Source organism: Mytilus galloprovincialis, chromosome 3 (genome assembly GCF_965363235.1).
Source record: "Mytilus galloprovincialis chromosome 3, xbMytGall1.hap1.1, whole genome shotgun sequence".
NCBI lineage: Eukaryota > Metazoa > Mollusca > Bivalvia > Mytilida > Mytilidae > Mytilus > Mytilus galloprovincialis.
In genome coordinates, this window is record NC_134840.1 from 104,440,838 (window position 1) to 104,465,187 (window position 24,350).

At 30.7% G+C, this 24,350-nt stretch overlaps 1 protein-coding gene across 4 annotated transcripts in view; it reads right to left on the reverse strand.

The window, feature by feature from the left end:
- Window positions 1–966: 966 nt before the first annotated feature.
- Window positions 967–24,350, reverse strand: part of LOC143069635 (reticulon-1-A-like) — a 33,148-nt gene continuing 9,764 nt past the window's right edge. For 2 of the 4 annotated variants that reach the window (XM_076244373.1, XM_076244370.1), the window contains exons 4-10: window positions 17,265–17,339; window positions 9,831–10,038; window positions 8,800–8,938; window positions 8,093–8,162; window positions 6,054–6,100; window positions 5,209–5,267; window positions 967–4,795 (exon numbers count right to left, since the gene is read on the reverse strand). In XM_076244373.1, coding sequence (XP_076100488.1) covers window positions 4,747–4,795; window positions 5,209–5,267; window positions 6,054–6,100; window positions 8,093–8,162; window positions 8,800–8,938; window positions 9,831–10,038; window positions 17,265–17,339 — 647 coding nt within the window. In that variant the 3' untranslated portion in view covers window positions 967–4,746. The remainder of the gene's footprint in view (window positions 4,796–5,208; window positions 5,268–6,053; window positions 6,101–8,092; window positions 8,163–8,799; window positions 8,939–9,830; window positions 10,039–17,264; window positions 17,340–24,350) is intronic. The other 2 variants (XM_076244374.1, XM_076244371.1) reach the window with 1 other exon arrangement.

The window sequence follows — 24,350 nt, forward strand, 5'->3', positions numbered from 1 at the left end:
AAAAACAGACTACACCATGGACAAACAGACTTCAGCACGGTTAAACAGACTACACCATGACAAAAACAGACTACACCACTGCCAAACAGACTACACCATGACAAACAGACTATATCAGACAAAATACACCATGACCCAACAGACTTAAGGACGACCAAGCAGTCTTTACCATGGCAAAACAGACTACGCAATGGCAAATGACGAAATTCTCAAGAGAAAACAAGTCCACAAAATACCACAAAGCAAACCTATTTAAAGTTTGAGTAACACAGACCCTAGCAAAAACTGTCAGTGAACTCATGTGCTACAGAAGGGTCAGAAGTGCCTAAAAATTAATGATACGACTGGTTTAATAAATTTGAGAATGGAATTGGGGAATGTGCCAAAGAGAGAACTCGACCATAAGGCAGACAACAGCAATAACAATAACCTTATTTAAATACTATGATGACTCAAACTTCTGTCAAAATCGCAGTAACATATTACACTAGAAGAAACAATTGCAAATTCTCCACTTTTTTTTTAAATGAATATCTCCAAATAACAATATATGAACCACATATTAAAATAAATAGAGAATGTTCCAGTCCATGTGACACAGATGATGGAGAGAATGTTCCAATCCATGTGACACAGATGACGCCCCTGCTTGTATACTATGTTACAACTTAAAACTTGTTTGGCATACTTAATTTAGTGGTATTTTACCAAAAACACAATAATTGATTGATCAACATAATACAGATTTTGATAACCATAAGATAGATACACTTTTTGCCTACAGCTCATTTTATCTAATTCAATTTTAGTTGACCAAGACAGGAAGAGCACCAATTTATTTACACCGTATAGGTTCTGGATGGTATGTCAACTGATGAAGAAATGTAGAATGACAGAAATTAAGCCATCCCATCCAATAAATACTTTGGATTTATTAAACAATATCAACTCAATAAAGACAAATACTTTCAACATTCAGTTTATTTTATTCAAGGCTTTGCACATAAAGCAATTAATCACAAGGTCTTCAGGAATTAAAGTAAATGCATGTACATAAATGATAGAAAAAAAAGATGTTCTCTCTAAAATAATTAGTTGCATATTAAATAAAGGAACATTATGATTACAAAATGTCACAGCATTAAGAGAATACTCAGACTTCAAGAAAATATAAACATTTGATGTTTTTGTTCAGGTATAACTCTATTTAAAAAAAAGTTTTTCTTTAATCATACATATGTCCTCAAACAATAAATGTGTTCAGTTTGGTCAGTTTTTATCAGTGTTTTCCTGTACCTATGGGATGAATGAAATTTTCAACTACATAACTTTTAAGGTTTTAGATAAAAAATGTTTCAAAAAGTTTCAGTTGATCACTGGTAAATGGAAAACACGGGAAGATTGTCAATAAAACAACTATCAATCATTATGCAGAAAAAAATGATTTATCAATCGCTTGGTGTTTAATGCCACTTTCAGAACTATTGGCATATTGTGGTGGTCAGTTCTTATTGGTGGAGGAAGCAGGAGTGCCAGATGACGTGAAAGAAAAAAATATCTACTTGCAGAATGATATTTTTTTTTAATATTTTCATCTTTTTATCAAGTGTATAAACTGTTTATAACAGTATCAGAACATGTTGAATAAATAAATATTTTAAAAATTTTACACTTTTACATTGAAAACTACAAAACAGTACAAAGCTTAACACTTTATATGTAAATATATTAGATACACCTAACTGTATAGTATACTTTATGTTTATAGACATCCCGCTAACTCAACTAAATTATGATGGGAAGACATTATCTAAATAAAATTTCTTATCATGGCAGAAAAATCAAAATAAAATTTTAACAAAACGTCAGTATAATTCAAATCCAAATATAGTTTTAATGTAGTAAAACCAATATGTCTCATCAGTCAAAAAAGGTTTTTATTGTTTTACTTGCCAAGTACATGCTTTCCATACACAACAGTAATGCAGATTTAACTTTAAGTACTGTGAATGTGGGCGGGAAATAAACAAAATGTGTTTACATTGTTCTCAAATAAGGTGGATTCATTTATTTTCATTGGTACCATTTTTCTGTGGATTGTAGTAAAGTGTTTCCAATGATATTTCCGTTGATTTCATGGTTTTGATAAATTTCGTCTAAATACCCAGATAGAAAGATATATATTTACACATCTATTATAAAGTATATTAAAGAGCATTTAACTTTGTGGTTCAACCATTCTTACAAAAGTCAGCACCCAACAATTAAGATAAATCCTAAAGATGTTGTACTTTGTTCTTGCAATGAAAATGAAATGCAATATCAACTAACTTTAAATGAAACCTAACTCCACAATGGTCACAGCAAACTGAGCGAAACAAACACAAACCGTGATAAAATTCTAGATGTGGTCAACTTATTAACATGTTTTTATTTCAGTCAATTCTTAACTGTTTTCAATGAATGTCAACATTAGGACAAGAAAACACTAGAGAATATAATAAAAGAAACAATGATGGTATAAAACAAAAGACATCAGTAACTTCCACTACTCCAGTGGATGATAGCCCAGTCAGATATCTGCAATAATGAAGTCTTGATGTGAATGTAATGCTATATATTTCTGTCTCCTTAAATTTACCTTCACAGCTTCTACTTCAATTAAATTTCGCTCATCTAAAAATTGTTTTAAATCTTGTAAAAAGCTCAAGCTCGCTTTAATTAACCTGTTAAATTTATTATCTCCCATTTAGAATCAGTTTAAATAAATTCAAACCTCTCACTTGCTTTCATTAAATAGCATTTATGTGTCATGTGACATATTAGAAAACTGGAGCAGTGAGATGTTTAATTTTAATCAGACTGAACTTGAATAATTATGTGTATTGTTCTACTTATTTATCTCCAAAGTTTACACAAAACCATATAATCCTAATTATTAAATTGCCTTAAATTAGTCTTATCTACTTTTCCACACTACAAAAGTCTTTAACTGACTTCATTTCTTCTATTGTCACTGAACAAAGTTATTATTTTCACAGATCACAAGCCTTCAAAACGAATCCTTAAACTCCAAAGTACAAATATCGACTGTTTCAAACTAAAAACTTGAACAAATTGGTTTAACAGGATGACTTGCACACATCTATATATACATAACAAGGCAATAAAAACAGAGTATTACAAAACATCAAGTAGAAAGACTGAAATGTTTATATACAGTGTATTTCAAACATACTTTACAATGTTTACTATTCTACAGCATTGTTACCATAACTATGAGACAGTGACGACTATCTTGCTACGAATGTGAGGTCTAATTTTATATATTACTTAGTAATTATATAAAGGCAAGGTGTTCCATTCCATACTATTCTACAGCACTTTATGGAGCACTTGATGATTTACTTGAAAAATCTAGAGATATTTCAAATAGCAATCTTTTTAAATTTTCACTCTTCCAAAGTGTAAACTTGCCAAATTTATTTTCACATATCTAGCTTATATTACATTTATTTTATACCCACAAAATTCTATACCACTTGCTAAAAGCTATGAAGTCTTTCAAGCATTTGAAAGTCTAAAATAAATTATTCAAAAATTTTCATATGAACAGGTCTACCTTAAATAATTATGCTGTGGTATGGTATTTATGTTCATATGGCTATATATTAACAAATAAATAACAGAACATCTTGTTATTAAATCCCTTCAAATTTTTTAGGTGTATGTTTGTATCAAATACATTCTTTTATGGTATTTAACTACATGTACCTTTGCAAATGTGTCATAAGAGATATAATACAGCAAGACGGTACTGTAAAAACTTGTTAATTAAAAACACCCAATTTGGTAGCATGGCATGTGATTATTTTGGTAAATGGAATTGACTTATTCCTCTTTATTTTTAATTAAATTTGTTTAATTTTCAAATTAATAGTTTTTGTTCAATAAAAAAGTATTTTTATTAAAATCTGCTTCTGGTGGTATTGTTTTTGTGTTTTTGGTGAATAGCACTTTTGATTTTTAACCTGTTATATATACTTTTATTTATTTAACTTATAGAAATTCCATAGTGAATCATTCAAATGGACAATTGAAAATCTTCAACAATTTTTAAAGAGAACTAATTTTTCTGTTCCAATTTTGACATCATGCCACAAAATAGAGTATTTACCACCAAATATCTGCATGTGGATGAGAAGAATATTTATTTTTGAGGTTGTGGTGTTTTACATATATTTCTGATTGAATGGAAACATATAGACTAAAAACTTTTATACAGAAAAAAATCACAAGACCGGAAAGAAAAAATATTTTACAAGGTAATATTTAAGAATTATGATCAACATTTAGGACAATGAATAAATAAGTACAACACACAAAACACATTTTACTTTATAATGAAGCTTACAAAAAATGTACTATGAAATTTTTAAAACTCTACAATACAATACTCCTCTCAAAGTTGTTTTTAATTTAATTTTTTTTTTAATTTCAAACATTTTTTTTTTGCATATTAATGTCAGCTGATAGCAAAAAATTCTTTTATGATGGAATTTTATGTGTCCTGCAGTCCGAAAAAACATTTCAATCATTTAAGATACAATGACTAATACTGGTACAAAGCGTGATGTAAAATAAATATGTCACTTTCTGGCTCTCAGTTTATACACAATCAGAGGACACAGTCATCTTTATTTTATATATGGTGTATTTCTTGTCTACTTATTATTCTTTATGGCTTTATTGTGCTTTTTCTTTCTTCTTTAGGAAAGGTAACTTAGCTACGACTCTGAAATAAAATGAAATATACTATTAGTTAAATTACTACTTATTAATACTGTTTTTCAAAAAATTGATCTATTACTCTTTTCCTTAATTTAACTTTAGAATTTTTTACCATTTGTATTCAAAATGATTTTCTTTCAGTGTCTTGCAAAGTGTTTTTACTCCTTCCTTTTAGATAACATTGTTTTTTTCCCCCTTTTTGACTTAAAAATAATTTCTTTCAGCGTCTTGCACAGTGTTTCTAAACCTTTTCCAGGACTAGTTTTTTGGTATATCAACAGACTTTAGAACACAATTAGTTATCTTTGGATGATCATCTTGTAATGTATGGTGATGTAATTCTTTACTAATGTTAACTAATTTTAATTCTTGTAGATTTAAAAGTTTATGGTGAAGACTTGAATAATCAATACTTACTGAGCTTTAACTTTACAGACTTGGTCACAAGCCATTGACACATAATTATCTATTTGTACCTGTCAACAAAAAATATATATATAATCTCATATCACTATTTTGTGATCTTACTCAGAACTTAAGGACATGTCCATTAATGGAATATCTTAACATGGGTACCCATTTTTGTTGATTAAGGAAAACTTGATTTTTGAGGATACTTCATTTGTTGGTCTTGACAAAGTTTGCATATAAGCTTTTATAAGGTTTGAGGATACTTCATTTGTTGGTCTTGACAAAGTCTGCATATAAGCTTTTATAAGGTTTGAGAATACTTCATTTCTTGGTCTTGACAAAGTTTGCATATAAGCTTTTATAAGGTTTGAGGATACTTCATTTGTTGGTCTTGACAAAGTCTGCATATAAGCTTTTATAAGGTTTGAACTTTGTTGAACATTCAAATTCATGGATTACCTTTTAATTAGTACATGTATATATATGTATATTTGCAATTCAGAACATATAAGACTACATGTTTTAAAGAATACAACCAACTATGCACATAGGCCTTATTTAAGATTTAATCAGTCTTACAAATTTTCATATGACAGAAGTCAAAATTATATCAACTGTATTTATCAACATGATGACTTTTGTTAACTTGTTTCATCAGGTAAGTTTCTTGAATATGTATGAAATAATTGCTTTAAGAAACAAATATTCTTTTCTAGAACTACATGATTTTTTTTTTTGGTAATTCTGTATACAAGCTTTTAAGCAAATTGTTTTGTTGAACACAAAACATTTTAATTATTATTTCTCAAATGATCCAAGTGCATTTTTAAAAATCTGGATATAAAGTTTACCTTGTATGTTTCATAGACTTTAGGTAGAGTAAATATAGCTACCAAACCTGCAATATAGAAAAAGTATACACTAAACATGTTACTAATCAGTTTTAAAGTTTCAATTTTCAAGCAATACTGAATAAGTTGCAAGTCTGAAATATTGCTCCCTTTTTTATGGCTTACAATACATAAATTTTGCTATGCATACACCATAATCCATGAAAATTCTCATTCAGTAAAAATGTTACAAATAGGGTAAGGAAACAATCCTTCAATATATGGATCAGCCCAAGGATCTGGATTTTTTTTCACCTAATTTCGGTCATTTTCATATAACTTAAAAGTTGGTGCCCCTTTTCAAAAACAGATTGTCAAAATCTCATTACTGCATGAGTATGCTCCTTTTCGTAGCTTCAACGAACTTGTTTAACTGTTGCATCGCGTTTACTTCATGATTTATCCTACCATTTTCCTAAAATCGATCAAAAGCAATTAAGAGAAGGCAACAGTTTAAGAATAAAATGATTTTAATGACTCAAAATCTGAATTTTCTCAGTCATCGCTTACGTTTCGTTCGATTCTGAAGTCGAAATTCAAACCGTATGTAATGTGACAATACTAAAACGAACAATTCCAGACTTATTCCCAGGATTAGTTTTGTTTATCAAATTCACAAAAAAACATTGTTTTTTTAATATTTTACCTTTAATAGTGTAAGAATATTAATGAAAATAGTTGCACTTGCTTTATTTAGCAAGAAATCATTTTAAATTTACGATTTAGCGTCAAATCTGCGGAAGAGAATTTTAGGCATGCGTATCATAGTAAACAAAGCACGTGTGTTAGTAGTGAAAAAAATCTTTTTTCTACGTAAATTAAATCGAGTTTTAATTTAATTTTAAATCATAATTGACAATTGTCTTAGCTGAAAAGTAATTAAATAATGAAGACAGTTGGTATTGAATTTTAATTTCTTTATAATATTAGTTCGGAGCTTGTGATTAATAGCCAGGTGTGAATTAAAAACACAGGTAAAGAGATTAGCGATCATTAGCCAATAGCTCCCCGAGGCATTAATATAGCTATTAGGAGGGCCCTCAGGATTATAACACTTTACTGGAGTGGCAGTTTAATTACATAAAATCGATAACAAAACAAAAATATGTTTAAAATGGCGATTTGAAACCCAATCTCAACGAAATGACCGCAATTATTTCTGTTGAAAAATAAAATTTGACCTAAATCCCAATAAATGATTTAGGACTTTTGAGTTTCAAAATCGGTCATGTCTGGCATATATGACCGTTTCCGGACCCTTGGATCAGAAATCTATTTTTGAAAGCATTTTTTTCAGAGAACTTATTTTTTTTTCTCTCAAAAGAAACTTAATAAATATTATGTATGTATGTGCCTGTCCCAAGTCAGAGCCTGTTATTCAGTGGTTGTCGTTTGTTTATGTGTTACATATTTGTTTTTCGTTCAATTTTTGTATATAAATTAGGCCATTAGTTTTCTCGTTTTAATTGTTTTACATTCTAATTTTAGTGCCTTTTAAAGCTGACTATGTGGTATGGGCTTTGCTCATTGTTGAAGCCGGTATTGTAACATATAGTTGTTAATTTCTGTGTTATGTTGGTCTCTTGTGGAGAATTGTCTCATTGGCAATCATACCACATCTTATTAAATGTTGGAGTATATAACCTAGAATACTAAATCTCTTTTTTCATAATTTTTCTGAGTTAACATTTGAAGCATTTTAAAATAGTCATACTTTTGATCTGAGTTAACTATTTGAAATATCATTCCAGTCAGCTAAGAGGTATTTTTGAAAAATTAATTCTGTTTTGTCTTTATGTTTGTGTATGTGTTGCTTTGTTTGAATGTAATATATTGTACCTTGTTTTGTGAAGAGGGCTTACATAGGCTATGCCTGTTGCCCAATCCAATTCAATTTATTTGAATAAAATATTGTTTAAACTATACCACATCTTCTTTTTTTATATTTGAACAGTAGAAACCAGAATTATCTTTATACAATAAATTACGAGTGTACTAACCCATAATGATGAGAGTCATTCCATTAAACCAAGATCCAATGTATGTCAACACCCATAACAACAGTGCAAACTGAAAATATAGAATATATACTTAGTTTAAATATCAATGAATAAGGGGAAATAACTCTAACACACAATAAAATTAAAAAGACGTCTAGCCCATCTATATGCACATGATTTAATACTTATGATTTTCATACAATTGTACAAATGTAATCTCCCCTTCTCAACTACCTTAAATAAAAGCTAATAATGTTTGTAAATAATGAAAATTGACTGATCAAAATAGGGAAAACAATGTTCTAGCCAAACATGGGAAAATCTCTTCCTGACAAAATGAGCTGACATTTATTAAAAAGAATATTTTTTGGATTTTGTACTCAGTCCATGGAATGGTCATATTCGATAATGGTCTGTACATTTTAACACAGGTCATTTCCTGATCTAAGATGTACGACTTTTCTTTCTTCTTCATTAATGAGTGAAGAGATGTCCCATGTGAAATCAGGTTTCTTATAACATCTGTTAAATAGAAACTCCTTCAAGCTTAGTTTGAGGACAAGAGGAAGAAAAACTAACCAAAAGTATGTAATCAGATACTGAAAGTTCAATAGTATTCTATAAATTTGAAATTCTATACTTTGAAAAAACTTCTTTGTTCTTGTAATTGTTGTTTGTTAAATGTTAAATTTACTATTCATTTTTACCTTCATAGAATCTACAAGATCCTCAATAAGGAACAATCTTCTGAGCTCTCTAACAGTACAGTTAATATGTTTACAGATGTTCTTCAGAGCCATTTGTGCTTTATCCTCAGGTAAATCAATGTTCAGATCCAACAAGGCTCTACAATTACATATTGAATATATTTTAAACTGATCCAACTAAAACTATTGTGATACCATTGTATTAAACTATACATAATCTCATTATCTGAGGTACAAAAGTGGCATTTCTTTTGAAAGATGACACAATCAGTGTTGTCTTGTGATAAACTTTGGTTCTTTGTAGAATTAGTGCTTGAAGCTTTTGCTTTGTTGGTTTCTGAGTATAATGTATACAGCTTCTTTTTTTTTTTTGATAATTAAGAACATGGCATTCGTATAAATACATTTATATGGCCCTGTGTTTTGGTAATTTTTTTGTTGGGTTGCTGTCTCATGTATATTACACCATCATGTAACTATAATAATTCTTCATTCCCACTTTTATAGGTTAACAAACTGTCGACTGCCTCATGAATTTACTATTTTTTTTGTGTAGGGTTATGTATTAATTGGTTATTCCAGTGAAGATGCAGTAATCTTAATTGAGTGTTGGTTGTTAACACTACTTTCAGCAATCTAGGTTATATCATCCTTGCCAGTTTTCATTGGTGGAGAAAGCCTGGAGTCGATTTCACAAAAAAAACTTACGACTAAGATTTATCTTAAGTATACTGAATTGTTCATGACTTACGACCAAACTTAGCCGTAAGTTTCTTTGTGAAATCGACTCCTGAATCCCTTGAGAGAACAACTAAACTACAGGCCATACAATGGCCTATAGTTGTTAATTTCTGTATCATTTTTGTCTCTTTTGGAGAGTTGTCTCATTGGCAATCATACCACATCTTCTTTTTTATATTTGTAAGGGAAACTGGCAATCCTTGACAATTATCAGTAACATAAGACAAATGATTCAAACTATTTTCAAATCCCAAACCTCCATAAAGTCCATAAAAGTAAAAAAATCTTACTTGAATGGATGAGCATCTCCCGATTTCTGCACTGCCGCCAAAACATTCTTATAAATCCTAAAACTTAACGTGACTGACAGGACAGCTAGTGAAAGGTAAGCTAACACACTGAGTACTGAGAATATAGCCAGAGACAGCAATATAAATAACATAGACCCAAACACTATCCCGGTCTTCTTTAAATCTCTCCAATAGATCAGCTCCAATACTGAAATTAAAACAGTACGTTTTATTTAACTTCTATTTACGATGATAAAATTCACAGTAATTTTAATTGTAAAATTAAGCCTGGCAAGAAAATGACAGCCCAGCAAAACAATATCACACTTAAGATGCTGAAACTAAAATGAGGCAACATAAATCTATATATTTTCAAAAGTGCTTGAAACTGTTGTGCATTTGGCATCACAAAAGTGAAGCAAACTGCAAATTCTAAAATAGCAAAACTGGGATACGAGAAGAAAATCATAATTTTATAAATTGGTGTTTTGTTCTAGTTAAGTTTTTTTTGTTTCTAGGAGCAAATTTGTTTTGGCTGGTATCCATTTCTCTTGTTCTTGTCCCTTATTTCACAGGTTTTAACTCTGGCATTTCATTTCACAACATAAAAAGAAATATTGTAGGATATATTAAAAGGGGTTGGGTGGGGTTTTGGAAGTGTTTTAATTTTAATTACTTTCTCTCACAACAAATAATTTACACAATTAAACATGATGTTTTCAGAATATAACTTTTTATAGATGCGTCCCATGTATGATAAGCCAATAACAGTATACTTTAAGTTAAGTACATGATTAATAGCATTTTTAACCTTCAACTGTCTCAACCTTGTTTTTGAACCAGATGCAACTACTTTTGACTTTATATATTAAGTTGTAATCGATCTAATAATAGTCCTTCAATACAGAAAGAATAGATACATGTATATATGCATAATCAAATATTCAATGTTATTTGTTTATTATCTTAGCATGATCAGGTTTATTATGCATGTAGAAACCTGTTTTACAAAAATATAATGTACTTTTTTTCTAGAGTCACAGCTTAATTTAGTGGACCGACCTAAATGAAATATCTGAATGTCAAAAATATTGGAGCCAGCAGGCTTGTTTCCACCTTTTGGTCTATTGATGCTTCTCACTGCACCAGTCAATCAGTATATGTAAAAGATACGCACCAGAGGGCCAAAGCAAAGGGATGCATCTAATTTGTATCAAGATATTATAGTTTTTGCAAAAGGACAGATTTCGCCTAGTCTTTCAACAATTCTAACATATTTGATTAAAGCATGATAAAAGCAGGATATTCAATGACATTTTAAGCCATCTTGATGTAAAAAAACTTTGTAAGTGGTGGATAGAAAATTATTAAATGTATTGGGTTAAGGATCTAAATTTAATAAGTTTACACAGCTGTGTGTTAAGCAAACTTCACCATCATCAATCATTTATAGTAAAGTTCTAACAGAACTTCAAGTTTGATTTGACTCAATGTAGAACTGGACTTTATAGTATAATATTTCTATACTAAACTATACTTTTGGTATACCCTTGTCCCCATCAATTAAGTTAACAATTGTGATGCAGAATCCATCCTTCTGCACTGGAATTTTATTGTTGTTGGTAGACAAAAATCAATATTTTAACTTGACAATCAATTAAGCTAAATGACAGATCATAATAACTATAGTCATCTAACCATCAATACTGAACAAGTCATCTATAAGTTATCCCTTTTCCACACAGCACAAGTGCACCAATGTAATTTTTTTGAAGAATCCTCTAGTAAGGAATAAGATTATGCATTGTTCCAATTAAGGGCCCTGGATAAGCGGAACACTTACATACTTAATCATTACACTATGATTTCATAACATATTTTCACATTAAGGATATATTTCATAGGTACATGTGACTCATTACATAAACTAACAAGGACAACAGCTTTCATTCCACTATATTTGAAGCAAATTACTTTTGGACTTACATGTATTTTGTGTGGGATAAGATTTTGTGAGTGTATGACAAAATGTGCTATAATTCAAAAGACGAAATTAACAACCTAATTCATACAAAAAACTGTCAAATCCAGCAAAAAAAACCCAACACACTGAATTACAGGATTCATTCTTGGGAAAGGTTCATATAAGAAATATAGTAGGATAAAAAATGCTGAACACTCAACCCTAATCTGCAAAAAGGCTGCCAATAATGGTGGTTAATTAAAATAAAATATTGACTTATGAAGCTAGGCCCACCCTAATATTGATTTAAGTTTGAAAAAAAAAACACACACAATAAAAACTGGATACTTTCATTTAATTTCAATTCCAATGAATATTTACATGTAATGATGAAATTGATCATCGAAAAAAATAGAGTACCCACAGTTTAGCCTTGATTAATCTAGGGGGACCATATATCTAATATCATTTCAATTTTTAGATGAACACTCCTATGAATAATTAATAAATATTGATAACATGTAAGCTATAATTACAATTATTCCAAACATATTATCTACAAATCCTTGAATCCCCTGATTCTGAATAAGAGATCGAGTCTCATAAACCCACGAGTTCAATATTAACAAATTTTTACATCTATCAAAATAAAGCAAATGAATAAATGCAAACACAATAGTTATTTACCAGGTTTACGTTTACGAAAGATTTTGTTCATTACAAATCCTTAACAATGTCTACAAAATTTGTGATATCATTCGGATATAAATTGTGGTCAATCATATTTTTATGTATTGACCATACAACTATATCCATCATTAAAGACCCACACCCCTATAAAAAGGTATGTAAAACAGTGATATTATATATATATATATATCTCCTAAAGATGTTCTTTTGTGCATGAACTTATGCAAGTATGTTTTTAGTGACAAGTGACATTTTCAATCTATAATATGGCCTTTTTTCTCTAATTTCTGTAAATATGTGACTCGGATAAAGGATTAAACAACTGCAGTTGTATAATGCAGCAAGACCTAAAAAATCCTAACCACAACCAAAGTTGACAAAATCAATGATCAACACTGCGTTTTATATAGTACATATTTATGTCTGCATTCAAGCTGCATCTCATATTGATTATACATGATATATTTTTTCTCTAAATTCTAAAGATTAACCAGGCTGCATTCAAAGCTTTCTTTTCACCTTATCATGCATTGCATTCCATTGATAACATGCATTCCTACAGGTGATCCAAAGGTGATCAAGATTTTATTGATCTGTAATCACAATAAATGTAAAATCAATCACCTCGTCAATGACTCAGTTACTGTAATATACGATTTGTCAATAGTTTGTGTACTGTTGTTTCAGTCTACTTCTTTATCATTATAGAAATGTTATACATCTATGATTCAGGAGTCATGCAAATCTTACACATAAATTGTGATTTCACAACTGCCATTGCTAATCCTTTTGAAATTAATCAGTTTTACCAAGATTTGTAATATACAATTGTTTGGTTTTAGAGAACTCCTGGAGGGTTTTAATTTTGTTATTGATAATCCCAGAAACAGGAATATGTACTATTACAAAATGCCTGGGTTATTGTATTCAATATAAATATTTTTTTTGCTTTGATACCTGCAATGTCTGGAATCTTCATTTACTTCAAAAATGTATTAATGATGCAATAATTAGATTTTGCAGTAATGTAAACATTAACATCTAGTCTGTACTGACAAACTTTCTAATCATGTTATTACATAGATAATTCACTTCTTAACCACTACCAAAGAACAGATGTTATACAGTTTATTCTGATGTAGGAAATAATGATTTCTGATTACTACCGGTGTAAACTTTGGAGTCTACTTAGGTGTAAACTTAAGGTATTGTAAGGTGTAAACTTGAGGCATTGTAAGGTGTAAACTTGAGGTATTGTAAGGTGTAAGTAAACTTGGGGTATTGCAAGGTGTAAGTTTGAGGCATTGTAAGGTGTAAACTTGGGGTATTGTGAAATGTAAAGTTAGGGTATTGTAAGGTGTAAACTTGGGGTATTGCAAGGTGTAAGTTTGAGGCATTGTAAGGTGTAAACTTGGGGTATTGTGAAATGTAAAGTTAGGGTATTGTAAGTTGTAAACTTGAGGCATTGCAAGGTGCAAGTTTGAGGCATTGTAAGGTGTAAACTTGGGGTACTGTGAAATGTAAACTTCGGGTATTGTAAGGTGTAAACTTGAGGTATTGCAAGGTGCAAATTTGAGGCATTGTAAGGTGTAAACTTGGGGTACTGTGAAATGTAAACTTAAGGTATTGTAAGGTGTAAACTTGAGGTATTGCAAGGTGCAAGTTTGAGGCATTTTAAGGTGTAAACTTGGGGTACTGTGAAATGTAAACTTAGGGTATTGTAAGGTGTAAACTTGAGGTATTGCAAGGTGCAAGTTTGAGGGATTTTAAGGTGTAAACTTGGGGTCATTGTAAGATGTCAACTTGGGGTATTCATTGTAAGATGTAAACTTGGGATATTGCTCGGTGTAAACTTGTGGTATTGTAAGGTGTAAACTTGGGGTACTGTAAGATGTAAACTTGGGGTATTGTAAAGTGTAAACTTGGGGTATTGTAAGATGTAAACATTAGATATTGTATAATGTAAGGTTTAAATTTGGGGTATTGTAAGGTGTAAACTTGGGGTATTGACAGGTGTAAACTTGGGGTATTGTGAGGTGTAAACTTGTGGTATTGTTAGGTGTAAACTTGGGGCATTATTAGGTGTAAACTTGGGGTATTATAAGGTGTAAGTTTGAGGTTTTGTTAAGTGTAAACTTGGGGTATTGTAAGGTGTAAACTTGGTGTGTAGTAAGGTGTAAACTTTTTAGATGTAAACTTAGGGTATTGTAAGGTTTAAACTTGGGGTATTGTAAGTGTAAACCTGGGTATTGTAATGTGTTAACTTGTGGTATTGTATGCTGTAAACTAGGGGTTTTGTTAGGTTTAAACTAGGGGTATTGTAAGGTTTAAACTTAGGGTATAATTGTTAGGTGTCAAGTTAGGGTATTGTAAGGTGACAACTTGGAGTATTATAAGGTATTAACAAGTGGTAGGGATTAAACTAGTTTTGTTAGATTTCATTTAGCCCATACTCATCTTCACCACTTTAAAGCAAAAATTAAAATGATATTCAAAATAATTTTACGTAAACAAAGATATGCTATGTGTATATCTTTGTCACCATGGTACATCAATTGAACATTTTTTCATTATTTTCCCTTAGAAAGATTGATTTATTGATTGGTCTTTGCTCGACTCCAGTAGAAAATATTTCATGCATGTTCTAGATAAGAACTTAATAACAATAAATATAATAACTGGTAGATTTGGCAACGTGGAATGAAAGATTAAACTTGATTGCCACTGAAAAAGGAAGGTAAATGTATGTTTGGTAATTTCAGGAAAATTGAGCCTCCTTAATTATTATTTTTAAGTCAGATCCAATTTAGACTTCAGTGGACAACAATACTAATGTGAGACCTAACCATTCCCTTTTGAAGGTTACTTTGTGAACTTCATGCAAGAATAAATACTGGAAACATAAAAAGTAGCTGTTTAACACATCACTGCACAGCTATGTGATAAATAATTAATAGATAGTTACTTTTTTCTGATTAAATTATAGAATTCCAATCTAATTATCATGACCTATCTAGTATACCAAGGTTCGTCAAGCTTAACAACAACTTTTTTTGTTGCAAAGGTTAGATCTGAATTAAACGATGAGACTCATTAAGAACCTGATGTCCCAGAATGGGAGGAGGAGGACTCAATTTATTTGTTTGCCAAGATCTGCTTCCATTTAGTGCACATTTCTTTTTTTTTATTATAGGTAACCATAGCTTAACCTCGTCATGAGCTTTTACCTGACTGTGTATTCAAATATCTTAAACACCAACTATTTCTTGTAAAAGCAGAAATACATGATCAATTGCATTTTAATGTATGTGTAACTCTTCTTTCATGTAATAAATACTTTAACAAAAATGTCAAGAAAGGGCTTTCAAATTGCAATTTTTACATCAATTAAAATAAAAGTTATATATACATATATTTAAATTTTTGAAGGGCATGTAATGTATGCATGCATATCATGTAGGTAGGTGGAAGCCTTGTAAATCCATTTAACATATGTACCATGAAGCATGAAACAAATTCTGTAAACTTGTCATGTATACCTGGCCATGGTTGACACAAGATCCAAAAATGTTTTTATTGTTTTTTTAAGTGTTGAGCAGAAAACAATAAAAAAATCAAGAATGTCCCAGACTATAAAAGAGATTAGGTCCCCTCAGTGGCAATACATTTCTCCCTACTTCATTCATTGAATTACTGCAAAGCAAGTTTCTTGCATTCATTTAAAAGAAAATTTGCTTTTAAAATCACTTTGCATATCTGACAGCCTATACTGATCAACAAATCCTTTTTAACCATAACAAAACTATTTGACAAATGGAAGGGATTATATTTATTTTCCGTACAAGTTAATATATATTCAATACAATGTCAATGAAGTCTGAGCAAGAAAACTAGAAATTTATTGTTGACCGTTACCTTTTCTGATCTCAATTACTAGTACATTTTTTTTTAAATCAATCATTTTTTTGTAGTATAAAGATTTTTTAAAGAAATAATATGAAATAGAACAATAAAAGAAATAATGAAATAACAAAAAAATACAAAATGTGAAACAAAGAAAGCATAACCAAAATGTATAATAATTTTGAAAACAAAAATGTATGTGACCCAAACCATAATGGCATTAATGCAAATGTGAAGACACATGGTGGGCCAGTAAATTACTAAATGTATGCTCATTGATCATTACGCCTTCACACAATATGCAAGGAATAAGGCTTATCTTGTCTAGCAGATTTTTTTAATCTCATAAATTCATCCTGTTTTTAAGAAACCACACTTAACCAGTTCAAATACATTGTAGTACTAAAATAGATAAATTTGAAATGCGAAACACAAGCAAACACAAGAGCAAATATTGCATACAAAAGGCCTAATAAAAAGCATTAACATCAAGATTGTTGGGTAGCTATCTCAAAGATGTTAATCCCAAATCTCTTTTGCTCATTTTTCCATGATTTTTGGTGTCAAGTACATGTAATCGGTTTTCAATGAATTTCAAAAAGAGATCCTCTGGTTATTTCGTTATTTCTTATACACGGAATCCCTCAACATTTGCAAGAATACTATTGAATGAACCACCTTGTATGTATTGTAGATTACAAGCCTGATCAGTATATATAACCCATATTTTCAAAGTAGGTCTTCTTTTGGGAGTAAAATAGCCTACTAAGGAAAGCCTGGACATTATCTGCTATTATTCATGACAATCATGCAGAGTACTTGCAGCCTACATGTATATTGGATGCCATTTTAGTTTGGAATACACATGCCGAACTTACAAACTTTATGCTCAGGTTCTTCCTCAATAGTGGTAACTTTATGGTCAGAGGCAAAATAAGTGTCTTCTTCATCGTCTGGTGTTTAAATAATTATCAAATAAAGAAGGTTAATAAAAACAACACAAAATTCTACTAGTAATCATTCTAACTAGAATATAATGCTATTATATGTAAATTAGGAATTTTATTTCTTTATACCCAACCATTAAAACAAATATGTCTATAATGACGAGACATGAAGGCAAGGTGACTTTTCATTTTATCCTATCACACTGATATATATTATAGGATTTTCTTGTGTCAGCTGTTTATTTGGAAAAGTTCTTAATAGTCATCTGTTGTTTCCACACAAGTAATATAGAAGACATTTCTTTAACAGACAGAAAGCTGGAGTGATATATCTGACATAAATATATATACTTTACATTTATCAGATTTTTATCTCTCATTTTATACAAATTTCATAAATATTTCAGCTTAATAATAACAATGACTTCAATCATTATTAAAATCGATAAAATCACTGAAAGCTTTTAAATTTACTCTTTAATTATTCCACAAAACTCTCGTATATTTTGAATTCAAAGGCTATGTTGTTCTGATTAAAAAAAAATATATTCCATAAAATGTCATTTTGAATTCTAATATTTAGATTCTGAATTTGTCTATTGACTTGGCAGACGGATATAATAGTACCATACTCCTTCCATCATTTCCAAGACATCCATTCTTATCTTGAGATGATAAAGATAATAAAATCAGACCTACTGACTCGGGAGACTGGTGTTAACCAGTGTATTGAATATTTATGATGGAATTATAACCATTACAACCACGATAAAACAATCAATATCAATGATAAAACAATCAATATCAATGATAAAACAATCAATAGGGACTTGTAAAAACTGTGGTATGCTGTTCTAATCATGATCCTGTTAATTATAACATTACTCATACTTCCCTTAGCATGCTTAGTGATGATATGTACTAAACTATGTCAGATTCTAATAGGGTTTGAACCTTAAAGGGAAACTTCGCAAAAAAATCAAAAATTGATATTATGTCCATTCTGTATAAAAATGCTCAAATTTATAGATATTAAAGTTTTATTCCGCTAAATAAGAGATCACCATCAATTTTAAATTTTGAGTATCAGTTCTCTACTCTCCGCCATCTTGTCACCTTCTCCGATGAAAAATCACGATATGTCAATAAACCACAAAGGAACAAAACTACAGTAAACGATGTAGTCGTAATTGCGTGTCGATATCTTGTCAATCGTACGGTTGTTTTATCTGACTGACTAACTTGATACGGAAAATGGTCTTATATTTTTAAATAACCATATAGTCTGTTATTTTTAAACTGATAATATTGTAATTAGTTAAAAAGTCAAAGTTCAAATCATAAAATGATAAATAAGTGTTCCGTGGAAATTGTTTTCGAAAATCTAATTCGTTCATAATTCTTTCAAGTAATAAACTTTATTTAAATAAATTCGGATCTTCCCTCATCTGATCACCAGCATGGCTAAAGGTATTACTCCCAAAGGTATTGGAAGGGGTGTAAGGTGACACGTCCAGGTATTCAATCGATTTCCTGTCCGGCGGGCTTGCAAGTTCATGCATCGTTTCATTTCTGTAGGTATTGATCAGTGTACACGACCGTTACTTATAACTTTCCATTTGAACTATCAGGTGCATGTTTAATATACATTTTTGTCTTGCGTGTCCGAAAGTGATATAATATACTAGTCATTACTGAACTCATACGCTTGTTTATAAATAACATTTCTGGTGTAAAGAATATTATTTATAAAAAAAAAAATAATACAAAAAAAAATAATTGAAGAAATACAAATCTATTTACATATTTTTCCAAGGGTTAATTTGGGAAAATGTAATATATACTCGTTGTCAATAGTTTAGGACAGATTGGAACATACCAGAATTATTGATCTAAAAAAATGTGCGCACTTGTCGACGATTCGTGTATACATACGCCTGGTAGAAAGTTACGGAACTATAGTCAGTAGCGCTATTTAAAATATGTATACATGTATACATTGAACATAAGAAAGAAACATACATTCTGTGTAAATTGTGGTAAAAGTTTTGTAAATAGATTAGTCCACGTATGCCAACAGTATGTAATCAACGAATTCGATAGACTATTGTATACCAAAAGAAGAAGAAGAAAAAAAAAGAAAGAATTTGATTTAAATACAGGTCAATTTATAACTTGCTTTGGTTCATCGAAGTTAAGAACATAGTAAACTCACAGATTTATATATCAATTAAATTGTTCTCGAATAAAGGACGAAGTTCGTCATCATCACAATTGTTCCAACATTCATGTAAAATATATGCAACTGGACGTATACTAATAATCCCCAAGGAATGTGAATATTTTCTAGGAAAACTATTGAGTATCAATTTCGGGATTTATTTTCTTTCTTGATATTCAATGACAGCAATTTAAAGAATAAACTGCTTGTCGGATATTTGTCCGCTTTAGGGGTATTCTTGCAAGTTGAACAGACTTATAATAACATTCAAAAATAGGGAAAGATAACATTAAATTCGTTGTCTTTTAATTTTAAACATCGTTGATCAAATAGTTATTTAAGTATATATATACGTTGGGAGACGACGATTATTATAGTTGTCTCAGATTTTAATAAGGACGTTCCCGATTATGAATAAATTTGGTTGACGTTTATCACACTTGAAAAGAATATCTATTCGTAATTTTTCGATTCCATTACAAAAATATTTTTTTCTTTATTCGTACATATTATATTCCGCTTCGGTAGAGTTATCTTCAGATAGTTTCATATATTAATTAATACATGGCTTTCAAAAGTCTAAATGTAAGTGTGCTCGTACATTTTTTCGCCTAATAAAGACAAATAAAAATGATTTAGTAAAGCTATTTCTAATTTCTAAGTCCCCCTTTTTTATGAGACATAAATCAAGGACAAGACTTGTATATCATTTCATTCTGACATATGAATTAAGTTTCCCGTCTTTAACCGAAAATTGTGTATTTCTTAGTAAATTAACTTATTTGAATTCAAATAAATAATAGCACCAAATATAATTAAATAATTCCACGGCGACCAATTTTTATTTGTCACCAACTTGAATATGTATTTTTAATGTGTGTATTAAATGCTACCACTGATCCGAATAGACAGTCACACCTGGCAAGGTGTGCCCTAGAGGCGTGGTTAAATACCGAAGTGCAAATAACAATTTACCTTTCAACAAGCCATCTACGAGTATTGCCACAGAACCGTGAATACACACATCGTATAAACCTAGCCATAGCAGAGATAGTAAAAGGTCAATAATAGTACACCAACATATTGTCTTTACAGATTATTGTACTTTAATTTGTTCACCTTATCAGTCCGAAAATGCATTTATTAAAAATAAATTTATAACTTTTTGTGTTGTCTACAAAAATAATTCGAATATATACGTTTAACATAGATAATTTATCTCACGAATGAGTACAATTGAACGTCTGTGCGTTTTATCTTCTTATTATCGGATGGTTATTAGATAAAGCATACGTCATCGGCGCGCTTACGATTACGTTAAAATATGATTAAAAACCAAGACTTTTAATGATTGTATTTTAAATCCCGGCATGCAAAAATCAGGAGAAAACGTCACGACCTACAGGAAGTAGTTGATATTTTTTCATTAATTATTGAATTTCTCCTTTATTACTGCACATATAGCGATAAAACTTTGTGAATATATATATTATGTCATAATGAACATATTTAAACCATAAGTAAAAAATCGTGAATTTTCCCTTTAAATACAGCAAACAGGAACAATACCCTACAACCCAGGAGAAGTAAACCAGATTATTGTCCTATGAGCAAATGAGGATTCATCATGACTTTGGTCTACAGAAGCATCATAAATTTGAGTCAACCTCAATTTCAATTCCACAAATTTGTCTCATTCTTAGAAATTTCTGGATCGTTAAAAACTATATTGATATTAAGCAAATCCATTGTAATAATGATCCTTAATAATGACCCATTTTGAATCACACAAACAAACCAATATTTAAAAACAAAATCAGCAGCTATCTTCAAGATCTTAGTTAACATCAAACCTTTTTCAATGAATATACATGATTACATGTTTAACTTTTCATATACATTTAATCTTTTTTCTACGATTTATTTTTTCAGACTTGTATACAATACAATTACATGTATCAATTGATTACTAATTTGGTTGATTTCACATTTCACTAATGCAGTGAAATTAAATACCAATAGAAAAGACTGGTTTCCCCATTCATATTAACTTTAAATATCCAACCCTTTTCAATAAACTATATAAAAAGACATCAACAAAAGTACATAATACTTTAAATTTTTATCCCAGCAGTTTCAGAACAAAATCCCAATTTTATATATACTTTCATAGAAACATGTTTTGCTCATTTCAAATTAACAATATCTTAGTTTCTTTCAGGATGGTATACAATTTTCATATATAAGACAGCATCCCAACAAACAATAAGACATCTATATGTCTATATGTCTCAATGTCAATTTTTTGTCTTAACAATATTAAGACAACTCTCTTTCCATAATTCAAGCTGTAAATTGCTTAAGGCCTAAATTAAAATATTGTTTGTTGGCCCTTTTCCGACCCTATGTTTTGAAACAGGGTAGGTAGGTAGGTAAAATATTTTATTTTTTTCCCAAAAAAAATAATTTGGCTCGGTATATTTTTTGTCATGGGTAGGCAGGTAGGTATAATATTTTATTTTATATTGCAAAAAAACATGAAACCCTGACGGGTTAAAATGCAAACATAGTACATTGTATACACAAGTGACAAGAAACATAATATACAAAATCTGCATAATGTCATTTTTGTCTGTTTTGCTTTTGCTAATAAGTTGATGGGACTATTATACTAATAGTCCCAGGAAGTTTTGAAAAAAAAAAATATCATGTAGAATGTGAAGTTAATTCATATGCAAGACTACTTTGTTTTCAAATATCAAAATATAGAGCTGTGCCGCATATTTTCAACGTGTATATGCCTGGAACTTTGAAGAGTTTTAACTTGCACTAATATTCTGTACTACGTACCTTGTACGCTGACCTCTACCTTAAGGTTTTCTGTATATTATAAGCGATTACTTTGTCCTGGTAAAATATGTCCGGCCAGAGATACATTACTAGTAGAAAAAGTCCCTAGAGTGTTTAAATTTTCGTGTGTGTCTGGGTTTCCAATAAAAATGCTACAAGACTTGAACTCAATTCTGAATCTGAATAAGTACGTTGCAGGGCCAGTATATATGGCATCAGTGGCAACGGGAGAGAGGCGCTGGAAAATTAATCCAACGTTGTGAGAGCAACCGAAGTTTAAAGCTCTCAATTGTCTTAGCACACACGAGATTGTCTGGTAGTCTATTCCATTCGGGTACGTATTCTACATCGCAATTTATAAATGATCTGTTTGGAAAACTTGGGAGCTTTTACTGCCAAATATTCTCCACTTTACAGGGTTTTGCCACCTTTGGTTCATGTCAGATATAAATAATACAGCAATGCTGGTCGAAGGCATCTTTAACATAATCATCCTGATCTACGGATCACAAAAGGCCATCCCTACTGTACATAGAATACAACGTCCGTTTACAAAAAAGTTTGTACACACGTTGATAATTTTGTATTAAACGAACTTTTTTGTAAGTGAACTCTGCTCTCCAAGTATAAAGATACAGAGTAACGTACGTCATATCTAGCTGCGAAAACGTAGCTCTATTGTCCTTTGATTTTTTTTTTTGCCATAGATCTATGGTCCGCAAATATCAACAAGAGTGCACACGCTGAAATGTCTCGCCTTCTATACTAATCATTGATATTATGTTGATAGTCCTAAGTATAAAGCTAAGCTTTATTACAACTGTCACATAAACTTAACATTAATCAAGATAACTTAACAGAGACCAATGAACCTTGAAAATGAGGTCAAGGTCAGATGAACCATGCCAGGCAGACATGTACAGCTAACAATGCTTCTATACAACATATATAGTTGACACATTACTTATAGTTTAAGAAAAATAGACCAAAACACGAAAACTTAACACTGTGCAATGAACCGTGAAAATGAGGTCACGGTCAAATAAAACCTGCGCGACTGACATAAAGATCATAAAATATTTCCATACACCAAATATAGATGACCTATGGCATAAAGTATTAGATAAAAAGCCCAAACTCAAAAACTTAACTTTGACCACTGAACCATGAAAATGAGGTCAATGTCACATGACATCTGCCCGCTAGACATGTACACTTTACAATCATTCCATACAACAAATATAGTAGACCTATTGCATATAGTATGAGAAAAACAGACCAAAACACAAAAATTTAACTATAACCACTGAACCATGAAAATGAGGTCAAGGTCAGATGACACCTGCCAGTTGGACATGTACACCTTACAGTCCTTCCATACACCGAATATACTAGCCCTATTGCTTATAGTATCTGAGATATGGACTTGACCACCAAAACTTAACCTTGCTCACTGATCCATGAAATGAGGTCGAGGTCAAGTGAAAACTGTCTGACAGACACGAGGACCTTGCAAGGTACGCACATATCAAATATAGTTATCCTATTACTTATAATAAGAGAGAATTCAACATTACAAAAAATTTGAACTTTTTTTTCAAGTGGTCACTGAACCATGAAAATGAGGTCAAGGACATTGGACATGTGACTGACAGAAACTTCGTAACATGAAGCATCTATATACAAAGTATGAAGCATCCAGGTCTTCCACCTTCTAAAATATCAAGCTTTTAAGAAGAGAGCTAACGCCGTAGCCGCCGCCGGATCACTATCCCTATGTCGAGCTTTCTGCAACAAAAGTTGCAGGCTCGACAAAAACTTAACACTATGCAATGAACCGTGAAAATGAGGTCACCGTCAAATAAAACCTGCGCGACTGACATAAAGATCATAAAATATTTCCATACACCAAATATAGTTGACCTATGGCATACAGTATTAGATAA